Source organism: Solea solea, chromosome 10 (genome assembly GCF_958295425.1).
Source record: "Solea solea chromosome 10, fSolSol10.1, whole genome shotgun sequence".
Lineage (NCBI taxonomy): Eukaryota > Metazoa > Chordata > Actinopteri > Pleuronectiformes > Soleidae > Solea > Solea solea.
Genome location: NC_081143.1, coordinates 18,683,026 through 18,695,725, shown reverse-complemented (window position 1 = coordinate 18,695,725; position 12,700 = coordinate 18,683,026). Strand labels below are relative to the sequence as shown.

General features: G+C 38.6%; 1 protein-coding gene across 1 annotated transcript; it reads left to right on the top strand.

Moving 5' to 3' along the window:
• Window positions 1–1,798: 1,798 nt before the first annotated feature.
• Window positions 1,799–11,655, top strand: LOC131467534 (beta-2-glycoprotein 1-like). Its single transcript, XM_058641501.1, has 8 exons — window positions 1,799–1,925; window positions 2,168–2,347; window positions 2,539–2,635; window positions 2,725–2,801; window positions 3,458–3,643; window positions 3,825–4,004; window positions 10,696–10,893; window positions 11,382–11,655. Exons 1-8 carry the CDS (start codon window positions 1,856–1,858, stop codon window positions 11,507–11,509), a joined length of 1,116 nt encoding a protein of 371 aa, XP_058497484.1. The 5' UTR covers window positions 1,799–1,855; the 3' UTR covers window positions 11,510–11,655.
• Window positions 11,656–12,700: the final 1,045 nt, after the last annotated feature.

Here is a 12,700-nt window from a genome sequence, read left to right as displayed (position 1 = left end):
TCACCAGTCATGATCTTTCTACATGGTCACTCTTTTATTGTTAAACACTGAAATGTGTGTGTTTTGCAGATTGGAGAAGATAATATGTCAAGATTATTCAGTTTATTATCTCAAAGTTAGCCAGACTGCTGCTTAAATTATCTTAAAGGGCACACATTATGCTTTTTCCCTTTTTCCCTTTTTATTGTTGAATAGGTGTTTTGTTTATATTAACAGACAGCAAAGTTATGCGATAAAGGATGTCATTATCTATGAATGGGAAACAATGGAAAAGCCCTATAAAGTGAAAGTGGTTGTAAAGGGTTTAAGTAAGTATACTTTAGCCTCAAGCGTTGACAGTTTCCAAGAGGCGCTGCCTTTGCTTATTTTATTTTGAAGTCAAACTTCCTGATGATGGTCTGTGTGTCTTTGCACAGTTTGACCCTTCTTTGCTCCGCTTCCTCCTTGTCACTCTCGCTGACGTCACGCCTCAGGATTCGCTGTGGGTGGGAGCGGGCCTGCGGTCCCGCTGCAAGAATTTGGAATGGGGGCGTCACCTTGCGGCAAAGTAGCACATTGCGAATTTTTTTTTAAGCTGCGCTATAAAAGTTGTAAAAAGAGTTTAGCACCGAATTTTTCTTCTTGATCTGGACATCATTTTTGGCTGTTAGTGCATGTGGTAAACTTTCTTCTGAGGAAGTCTCTCTTGACAAATTTTGGGATTCAAATTTAAATTTTTCCATTAGAATTCCACTGTGAAACAATTTTACTGTACATAAGAGGACAAAAATGTCCACTTCCAAAGAAAATCACAGATTATTATATCTTGTTCTGCTTTTTTCCACAACTAACTGAAGTTAAACAACTTCAGCCCAAACTACCACTAAACCATTTTGATATATATACATAAAGTCAGTAAATGTTCCATAAAACAAATGTTGGGTGGCTGGGGGATTTTTTTAATCAGCCTTAAATGTAAATCAGCCTTAAAAATAAACTTTGACTTTTATGCATCATTACTTTTTGTGTTGCATCAGGACAAAAATCTCCACTTCCAAAAAAAAAACAGATTCATATTTTTCTATGCTTTTTTGGGTTAAATTAGTTTCATGAAAAATAAAAACAAATTGTGTTTTTTTTTCATAAATAAAAACAGTGATATCCTCAAAATGGTTGAATGTATTGTAGTTCTGAGCAGGGCTGAAGTTGTATAAGACATTTATGCAGACAAAAGCAGAACAACATTTTAATCTGTAATAGTTTTTGGAAGTGGACATTTTTGTCCTCTAATGACTTAAGAGGGTAGTAAATTAAACTGACGTCTGAGGGTTAACTGTGATCTGCAAATTGTCCATAATGATTTTCTGTTTGGAACTTTAATGTTTTTACTCATGGATGCTGATGTTAACCTCAGCACTCTTACATTTTTGCACACACCAACTTTTTTGAGTTTACCAAGTAGGGTCATTGACCAGTAGAGCAATTTGAACCATCTCAATCCTTCCTGGGTAGAAAAAAAATTGCAGATTAAATAAATTTGTGCCCATTGTCATCATATGGCAGGGAGCTACAGCCAATTGAAGTGCTGCATCACTGTTATGCACAGGTACTTAACTTGTGCGTCTTTCTTTATTAATTAGTTCATTTCATGCTGTGCGTTTGCTGTTAGCTCTTGTGGCAAATATCAAGGTTATAAATCAACACAAGGTAAATATGCACAAGTTAAGACCTTTGTCCCCGATCAATAGGAGCTCACATTGGCATCTGATTGGCACATGCTCTCATGGATCCCTTATCCAGCAGGCCTTATATATATGTTGGCCCCCATCCTGCACTCAAATGCAGGGTACACCTTGCAGACTTGACTGTCAAGAAAATGCTTCCCATTTTAGCTTTGTTGCTCCTCTGCCAAGGATTTTTATGCACAACCATAACATCGAAGAAAGGTAAAGATGAAGCAGAGTTGGTTTAGTATTTGGCATCCAGAGCTTTGCATTACTGTCCTTCTCTGGATTCCTCTTCCATTCTGACAATTACTGAAGTTTTGCACCTCAGATGTTTTACTGTGTTACAATTCTTATATTGTGCACAATTCATCACGAGTGAAGTTTTATTGAGGTGTGTTAAAATAATATGGCAGCATGATGATCATGATCATGATGTGAAACAATTGTTATTTTTAATCTAGTGTGTGGCCGCCCGCCTATCACTGACGGGATAGATGAGACGACCTTAAAACGTGTGTTTGAGGTTGGAGATGAAGTGACCCTCACTTGTGAACGGGGTTACTTGCCTTCAACAACGACCAGTCAACGAATTACCTGCACTGCCACGGGAGAATGGACACAGTCAAATCTGGCATGTTCCCGTGAGTTTATTTGCACACAGGTCACCCACCAAAGGCACAATGAGCATAACATGCATTTACATATACAAAATGTTTTCCACAGACAGAGAGGCAGAGTTTGAAAAGACCTATCCATAAAGAATTTCTGCAATTGCTGTGTTTATTCTGTCTTCTGTCTGTTGTCAGTATTGTGTTGTGTTTTATTTTGACAGCTAAAATGTGCCCGATCCCCAGACCTCTGCAGCCTTTAGCAAAGGGCAGGACGGAGGCTCCTTTCAGGAGTGTGCTTAACTTCACATGTGACGATGGGTAAGGCTGAACGCTAGAATCACTTCACAGTCACAATCAGGCAGATTTACATCTGCGTATTGTCACAATAATCCGCCCTTTCTCACCAGGTATGTCATGCTAGGAGCCAATGAGAGCAAGTGTTCACATGATGGCACCTGGAGCAATCCACCACCTCTCTGCAAAGGTAGACGGGAGGAAAATATGCAGAAAATGCAACAGATAATGTCTAAAAATATTTATCCACTGAGATGAAAATGATGATGACTGAAATGATGTGTGAAATGCTTTATTGTGTTACAAAAAGACAGTATCAGCAACTTACTGGCCTACATTCAGACGCCAGTTAATTAGGAACACCTCACTAAAGCATGTGCAGTGCAATCAAATGATAATGTTAAGTTTAAGTTTCATCTACCCCATTCTAACCAATAATCTCTTTATACTGCAACAGCAGAAGCCCCATTCTCCAAAATGATTACACTGCTGGATCGTTCATTCATTCATTCATTCATTCATTGTTTGAATCACACTGCTGAATCGTTCACTCACTGTCTACCACTCTATCCTGAGGGCTGCCGAACTGATGACCTTTTTGCTGTGACGCACCAATGCAAGCCACTGTAGCACCGTGTGTCCCACTGCTGAAAAGAAAGCAATCAGAGCAAAGCGACTTGCGTGTAGTTCTCTTGACATACAGCGCACAAGGACACACTGTGTGTAGTCAGAATAAACCGCATACTCAGAGTGGGTTCAGTGTGGAGTTTGCTGTTCAAAGGCTGACAGGGTAAAGGAGTCAAGAGTTTCAGCATCAATGCCATTGTTTCATGTGCTTCCTTACAGCTGTGAATTGTCCTCTGCCCAAGCCACCAAAAGAAGGAAGAATTGTCCACGATACGCCAGTTACAGGAAACACGATCATGTATGGGCAGAGCTGGACCTACGAGTGCAACTCACCGAAAGCACCAACGTATGAGAGGGGCTCGTGCAAGGCTGATGGAACAGCAACAGAGCCACCTCTGTGTCAAGGTACACAGGAAATGTCCTACAATAATGGCATGAGAAGAGGATGGATGAATATATACAAATATACATATATATATATATATATATATATATATATATATATATATATGTATGTATTGTTTTAGCTTAAGCTGCCCTGTCGGTGTTTTAAAATGGTACAATCCATTGTTTTTGATCATTGCAGAGGTGAGCTGCCGTATTCCAGCAGGTATACCCAATGGCTTCATCACCTTTGCAGTGATGAGACAACATGGCTACAAGGAGAAGGTTAAATACGGCTGCAATGAGAACTACATTTTGGATGGTGATGCTGAGGTTCAATGCCAAAACACAGGCAACTGGTCTTCCAAGCCTGTCTGCAGAGGTGAGTCACAGACAACTCTACTTCAGTCTAAATGTGTATCGCTATGTTTAATTATTATAAAGAAATCCAGCTATAAATACTCTGATGCTGAAATGAAAAACTGTCTTCATTCAAAAGGAGTTTCTTGGTTAAAAAACAACAACAAGGGGGGCGCTGTTGAGCGATGGAGGAGTAAGACGTGTTCGCGCGAGCTCTGATAACTTTATCTTTATTAAAACACTAAACTTTTGTAAATCCGCTCTTAAAATCCTCGGAACGACGCAATAAGATACACACAAGTACATTACAGAGACCAATGTAAGGAAAGTATGTCAAAAAAGGTGAAAAGTAGGAAAAACGATCAACAAGAAACAGGCCCCGACCAACCCTCGGGCCCGAGTAACACACCTCTACCTGTTGATATGACTGACGAGGCGGACCCACCTAATCGTGAAATACTAGCTGCTATCGCTAACCTGCGAAATGAAGTCACTCAGATAAAGAACGATATATGTGCCTCCATAGATGTACGTATACAAACGGTTTGCACTGAGCTGAGAGAGGAGCTGGCTACTACTAAAAAGGAAATTCAAACATCCATTTCAACACTTAAAGAAGCCACGGCCTCGCACGAGAAGACTATTACAGAGCTAGAGAAGTCAGCCTCACTCCACTCCGACGATATCACTGCTCTCCAACGCCAGGTAACACGACTGAATTCTGAAGTGGGGAAACTGACTGAAAAATGTGAGGATTTAGAGGGCAGATCCAGGAGGCACAACATTAGAATCATCGGAGTTCCCGAGGGTGTAGAAGGACCCAGGCCGCGCGACTTCGTAGCTGACCTGCTAAAAGATGTGCTATCTTTGGATGAGAAGCCACTTATTGACCGAGTGCATCGGACCCTCCGGAGAAGCCCCGACCCTCGAGAGCCCCTCAGACCCTTCATCCTGAGGCTACACTATTATCATGTGCTTGAGGACATTCTACGGAAAGCCAGCGCAGCGAAGCAACTTTACTTCAGAGACAAGAGGATTCAAATATTCCCCGACTATCCTCCGACTGTGGCTAAGCGACGGGCTCTATTCAACCGTGCCAGGGAGCTATTGCGCGACAAGCCCGGCGTCAGGTATGGCCTACTTTACCCCGCAAGACTCCTGGTCACACACAATGGTACACAGGCATCCTTCACAGACCCTAAAAAAGCTGAGGAGTACGCGGAGCGACTCTCTGGTTCGGGGTCATCTACAGCTGCAGCGGACTGATTAATCATGGATCTCAGGAATAGTTTTTTGTTTTTTTTACCACAACAACTGTTACCTGCCCAAAAAACAAAACAAACCAAACATAACTGCCTAACTACATACAACTAGAGTCTGACGGTAAGAACATACATGCGTAGTGTGGAAGTCGTGGGTTGCTACACTGTATCCTTTATGATATAGATAACGTTACTGTATTGTTATTATCCGACAAGAATCTCTCCTTCTCAGTGTTAGCGTTATTCATGTATTCATTTTATTGAGCTCTATGGTTATATTCAGCTTTATGTCTTAAGTGTGTTGCCCAGTGTGATCCACAATTACCTCTTGTTTCTAAAACTCTAGCAATGTTCAAGCAGCTATATGTTTATTTCCAGGGCTTAAGACTACTTTTTGGATGCTTACCCCTTCAGATTGTAATCAAAGGTGATTTCAATTTTAAATGGCAGAGAAGAAATAACAAAAATAGAAATATGTTCATTTGATTTGGATAATTTCCAAAGTTGTTTATGTGTATATGCTGCATAAGATGTTCTGGTCAAACAAAAAAAAAAAACCAAAAACGTTTTGAATGCACAGTTCAGGTTTGGGGAGTGCATTTGTGTTTAACTCTACGTCTCCCTTGTTCATGTGAAACGTGATGATAGACGTGCTTGTATGAATGGAGGTGTGTGCGTGCATACCCCTGTGTGGTTGTTCGTTCCCTTTCTCATATTTAAATTTCTTTATTATTAAGTTTCAGAGCTAATGAACCAATTTTGAAGTTAACACAGGCCACCAGTAGGTGTGGAAGTAACCTTAGTTATCAGTTTTTGTTTTTTGCTTCCCTAAGAAGGCTCGCGCCATTCACTTTGAATTGGCTAGAGTATGTTATTTTGTTTTTTTTTTTATTAATATGTTGTTCAGGTTGACCTGGGGAGGGAGATTTGGGTTGGGGAAAGAAGCTGCAGTGGGATGGAAGAGACGAGAAGACCTTACAGAAATTGATTACCAATACCAATACGCGGGGTACTATGAATGATAGCAACAAGGAGAAAAAAAATCTCACTTTTTCCAGTTGGAATGTGCGGGGAGTTAATAATCCAGTCAAAAGAGGGAAGGTTTTGTCCCATCTTAAATCACTGACCTCGGATATTATGTTTTTACAAGAGACCCATCTGAATAATAAATCACATGGCAGGCTCAGGACAAAGTGGATAGGAGAGATCTTTCACTCAGCGTTTTCTTCCAAAGCAAGAGGCGCAGCAATTTTAATCAGAAAAGGTGTACCTTTTTTGCCGAAAAAAACAATAACCGACAAAGAGGGTCGTTATGTTATAGTGATTGGAGAGATTCAGAATATCTCCCTCACCCTAGTGAATATGTACGCACCTAACACAGATAATCCTATATTTTTTCAGAAAATCTTTGCATTAATACCGGATATGTCACAGACTAATTTGATAATAGGAGGAGATTTTAACACCGTTTTGGATGCATATCTAGATAGATCCTCCTCGACGAAACCTCCCAGAAATGCCTCAAGTGAATTCCTTAATACATATATGAATAACACAAATATCCTAGACATATGGAGGATGATGAACCCCTCAGGTCGCGATTATTCATTCTTTTCACCTGTGCATAATTCTTATAGTAGGATAGACTACTTCCTAGTTGATGCCAAACTGGTACCTTTTGTAGTGGATGTTCGGTATCATAGTATTGTAATTTCAGATCATAGCCCACTTTCCTTTTCAATATGTTTAGACCACATAGATAAACCGCATACCTCTTGGAGATTAAATCCTCACCTGCTTACTGATAAAAGATTTTGTGATTACCTAAAAGATCAAATCTCATTGTATTTTGAGATGAATGATATTCCGGAGACTTCTCCCTCCACTCTCTGGGAGGCGTTTAAAGCCTATATTAGAGGTAGCATAATCTCATTTGAAGCATCAAGGAGAAAAGAAAATATGTCCAAATTAAAAGACCTGGAAGAACAGATCAAAGCACTGGATCAGGAAAATGCTCGTTCCCCATCTACAAATCTGCACAGAAAAATAACAACTTTGAAATATGAATACAATCAAATTATGTCTGTGAAGATTAGTAAAGCATTCCTGTATACCAGACAAAGGTTCTTTGAATTTGGGGATAAACCGCATAAATTGTTAGCTCGTCAGCTCCGAAAAATGGAGAATGATAGGACAATACATAAGGTCAAAGCCTGTGATAACACGTTACTCACAAAACCTAGAGATATCAACAACAGGTTCCTCGAATTTTACAAAGACTTGTATACTTCTAAATCCACTTCAGAACCTGATATTATTAATACTTTTCTAGATAAATGTAACCTACCCAAGTTAGGTGTTGAAGATTGTAATTCACTGAATGCTGAGCTCACAATCAAAGAGGTTCAGTCTACTATTGCCTCGTTAAAAGGTAATAAATCACCAGGTCCTGACGGACTCCCTGGAGAATTATATAAAAAGTATGGTGAGAAGTTATCTCCTTATTTATTAAAGGTATTCAAACATGCTCAAGAGAGAGGTGCTCTACCACCAACTTTAACTGAAGCTGTGATTACGGTAATTCACAAGAAAGGGAAAGATCCACAGGAAGTAGGTGCTTATCGCCCTATTTCTCTCCTAAATGTTGATGGGAAGCTATTTGCCAAAATATTAGCTAACAGACTGAGCCCCTTGTTGGGGGGGTTAGTTCACCCAGACCAGACGGGTTTTGTACCTAACAGAAACTCTACTTTCAATCTGAGGCGCCTTTTTAATATTATGTACACAAGAAGGGAACCACACTCTGATCTTGTTATACTTGCACTTGATGCTGAAAAGGCATTTGATCAGATTGAGTGGCGATACTTATTTGAAGTTCTCAGTAGATTCAATCTCGGAGATGGTTTTTTATCACTAATTAAAATTATCTACAAAAACCCGACAGCCCAAATTCTAACCAACCGAACATTATCCTCCCCGTTTCAGTTATGTAGGGGGACGAGGCAGGGTTGCCCCCTTTCCCCTCTAATCTTTGCTCTTGCTATCGAACCACTGGCTCAAAGTATTAGACTTGACCCTCAGATACTTGGATACACCACTAAAGGAACAATTAGTAAAATATCTTTGTATGCAGATGATATTCTTCTTTATTTAACACGTCCACAAATGACTATTCCGGTATTATTAGATAAAATCAAATTATTCGGTACTTTCGCTGGATATCGGATTAATTGGACAAAAAGTGTCTTGATGCCAGTTCACAGGGATGATCTGACTTTCCTAATTAATCTCCCATTTAAAATCTCCTTGGATAAATTCACCTATTTAGGAATAGAAGTGACAAGACAGTATTCCTCTCTCTTCCAACAAAACTTTCCTCCTTTAATAGAAAAACTACGCTCTAGGTTATTGTTTTGGGATGCACTCCCAATTTCGATGATCGGAAGAATAAATGCGGTTAAGATGGTCTTCCTCCCACAGTTATTATATCTGTTTTATAATATCCCGATATTCCTTAAAAAAACATTTTTTAAACATTTAGACTCCTTAATTACTCCTTTTTTGTGGGGACACAAAGCTCCCAGAATAGGTAAGAAATATCTCTGCAGGGATAAATCTGCAGGAGGATTAGCACTCCCAGATTTTCTGTTTTACTACTGGGCCTCAGCGATTAAGACTTTTATTTTCTGGCTGAACGCCACAAAGTCCCCACCTAATTGGCTACTGATGGAACAAGAGGAATGCCATCCATATTCATTGGCAACAATTCTATTAGCGCCTACTAAAATCAGTAGATCATTATATAACAACAATCCTATTATCCATAACATGATTTGTATTTGGAAACAAATCAAATCCAGTTATAATCTTAAAGCCATATCCTCTCTATTACCCATAGATAGAAACCCCACTTTTGCCCCGTCTGGTTTGGGTGGAGCCTTCTCTAGGTGGAATCAGAAAGGTATTAAATGTGTTAGAGATCTGTATATACAAGGTGTATTTGCCTCGTTTTCTCAATTACAGCAGAAATTTGGACTGGAAAGTAATCAATTCTTTCATTATCTGCAAATCAGAGATTATATACGTAGACATTTGGAGGATTTTCAGACCGAAACAAAAACATTAATAGATGACTGTCTGAAATTGCCGATATATGAACCTAAGTTGATAACACGTATCTATAATAATCTCCTGTCATTTAGTCCCCCCCCTGCCTATATACATAGACGCAAATGGGAGAAACAATTTGGCGAACCGATCACAGATGATCTATGGGACAAAGCCCTTGAGAAGATCAACACTTGCTCACATAATGCAAGACACTGTCTTATTCAATTTAAAATTATACACATGCTCCATTTCTCAAAGGAAAAATTACATAATATATATCCAGAAGTATCACCTGTGTGTGATAAATGCAAATCTTCCATTGCAACCCATCTTCATAGTTATGCACTATGCCCCAAAATTTACTCTTTCTGGTCTGGTGTTTTTGATATAATGTCCGAGGTTATGAGATTTGTGATAAAGCCAGAACCCTTACTTATTATTCTCGGGGTGTCTGAAACCTTTCAGAAATTAAACAAAGCACAACAATGTTTTATTTCATATGGTCTTATAATAGCGAAAAAAATTATTCTTACGTTATGGAAGAGTGTAAACGCACCAACATCTAAGATGTGGCTGGATGAATTGACTAATACGCTCCATCTGGAAAGAATAAGATATGTTCTGAAAGACAGTCTCCAACATTTTGACGCGACTTGGCAACCTTTGATACAGTACCTTGCTGATACAAACCCAACTTAATATTCGGTCTCTTTTGCGTAGCAGGGTTTTTATGATATTTTCCATATGGGTCTTCTCCAGGGGGTGAGGGGTGGGTTTTGTTTTAATTTTGTCAACCTGTTATGTTCTGTTTCTGTCGTCTGTTTACTTGTTCTGTAATGATATTTGTTTGTTTGTTTGTATTATAAATGCCCAATAAAAATACTTAAGAAAAAAAAAAAAAAAACAACAACAAATGTGAGAGCAGAATAAAAATAAAATACATTTTTGTGTGATTGTTGGCACAGAAAGTTGATCGTATGCAAGCGGTCAAAAAGTTAAACTCGTATTTTCACAGCAGATCATTTCAACATAAAATATGAGTAAAAACACAGGTTTTACCAGAAATATCAATTAGGATTCCACTCTAGTTTTAAGAGAGACAGGGGTCATGCTATTGTTTAAGTGTAAGGGCAGGTCACGTTTAACACTTTAACCTGTAGCAGCAGAAAAATTGTTATTTTAAAATAACTGGATGTGTTTCAATAATACAATTTTACTACAACAAATCGTGGTGGCCTAAGACCTTGTCACAGTAGTGTATGCTGCAAGTAAATGTTGATTAGAAAACCTACTGTCTGGATTTTAAGATGGTCATTTCTGCTCTTACCCTTCACCAAACAGCTCCCTGCACAGTTGTCATCAAGAGAGGCCGCATTTTCTACAATGCCAAGAAGCTGTGGATCGCAGACCTGAAACCCAACAGAGTCCTCCACAGAGAACCCGTCGTCTTCTACTGTCTGAACAAAGCCGAGCGCTGTGGCTATCCTGTGGCAACCACGTGTAATGATGGAGTCCTCCCGATTCCAGAGTGCTTTGAAGGTGAGTTGAATGCCGACGCAGTAAATGAAGACGAACTCTTGCAGAGCTTTTTCAAAGATGAAAGTTAAAAAAATTAAATTAAAGTTTCAGCAGAGAGAGATGTGTGCTACACATTGAGTTACACATGGACACTCACCAGCCTCTTTATTGGTACACAGTACACCTAATAAAGTGTATGTCTATCTACTGACCTGCGGCATCAACCAGGGAGTTTTGCCCAGAAAGCTGCAGTACTCTGGACATTGTGTGTGACAACAGTATGTGAAATACCAATAACCAAACAAGTCATTAAAATCGCCCTTCTTCTCCATTCTGATGCTGAAACTTAAGTAGGTAGTTGTGTACCTAATAAACTGGCCAGTGAAATGTCATGAATCTATTTCCCTAAATTAATGTCAGATACTTAGTGTGTCAGATGTTATTTTATTTGTTAGTAAAAAAGTATTGTTACTGTAATATAACTGCCTTTCCTCTTGATTGCTTTTAAGAACCTGGAAAGATAGAATACACCCTAAGGGCAAAAACCCTGCCATCTGAAATTGCAATGTGTGCTGCGTCACCACCTGCAAGCCCTGCAAGCCCTGCAAGCCCTGCAAATCCAGCGAGAGCTGCATAATGTTGCTCAGACAGATGTGAGACACATTGACAGGATGGGATGTACTGGATCACAGGGGAAAATGTGTTGCAACTTCAACTTTAATTTCAACTGTCATTTCCAAATACTAATAAAGTGATACGTTCTGTGTGAATTCAAATGTGAAAGTACGTTTAAAGACTTGTTTATTGCTGATGCTATTGCAGCTGAATATCTGTTACATCCCCCTTTCAAGAACCTGTGGTAGCCTTAAGTTATCATTTAACCTCAAAATACATGAAAAACTTCGACATGGTGAGTATGTAAATGTTGTTCTTTTCTTAATATGTTGCACAACATTATGAAATTAAAAATAAAGCTTTCAGAGTTCTGAGATTGAAATTAAAAGTCGGAATACTAAGGAAAAAGTCAGAATTCTGAGATTGAAGTCAAAATTGTGATGGGGAAAAAAGTCAGATTTGTGAGATTAAAGTCAGAATTCTGAGAAAAAAGTCAGAATTCTGAGATTAAAGTCAAAATTCTGAGAAAAAAAGTCAGAATTCTGAGATTAAAGTCAAAATTCTGAGAAAAAGTCAGAATTCTGAGATTAAAGTCAAAATTCTGAGAAAGTCAGAATTCGGAGATTAAAGTCATAAAGTAGGAGGTCTGAGAAAAAACTGAGATTAAAGTCAGAAAGTTGGAATTCTGAGATTAAAGTCAGAAAGCCAGAATTCTGAGAAAAAAGTCAGTCGGAATTCTGAGATAAAAGTAAAAAGGTCGGAATTCTGAGATAAAAGTCGTATTTCTGAGATTAAAGTCAAAATTCTGAGAAAAAAATTGTAATACTGAGATTAAAGTCAGAAAGTCAAAATTCTTCAACACAGTTTTGTGCCCTCAGTCTCATCTCCTACTCCCCTTCCTTGTCCTTGTTGAATGGAAGTATTAGAGTTAAATATTGAAAATGAAATGGTTAAATGTAGGTTTTGGTTTGAAGAAAATAAGTTAAAAACAAATACATATAATTTAAGAAAGGATGAAGTCTCACTAACTATTGATGAAGTTAACATTCAGACAGTATCTGTGTTTTAGGTTTTTGGGAGATATTATGGATGAAAAATGTTTTAGATTGTGGCACATTGAGAAAGTTGCACTGTTCACTTGTACATTGCCTTATTTGAGTTATTGTGTAGAAGTGTATATGAGTAATATAATGCCATTGTTTTTATTGCAGAA

Bases quoted from the DNA above. Each gene is read 5' to 3' on its own strand.
- LOC131467534 (XM_058641501.1), top strand. From the start codon at position 1,856: ATGCTTCCCATTTTAGCTTTGTTGCTCCTCTGCCAAGGATTTTTATGC. The intron at 4,005-10,695 runs GTGAGTCACAGA...TTCACCAAACAG, and splicing joins TTCCAAGCCTGTCTGCAGAG to CTCCCTGCACAGTTGTCATC. The intron at 10,894-11,381 runs GTGAGTTGAATG...ATTGCTTTTAAG, and splicing joins GATTCCAGAGTGCTTTGAAG to AACCTGGAAAGATAGAATAC.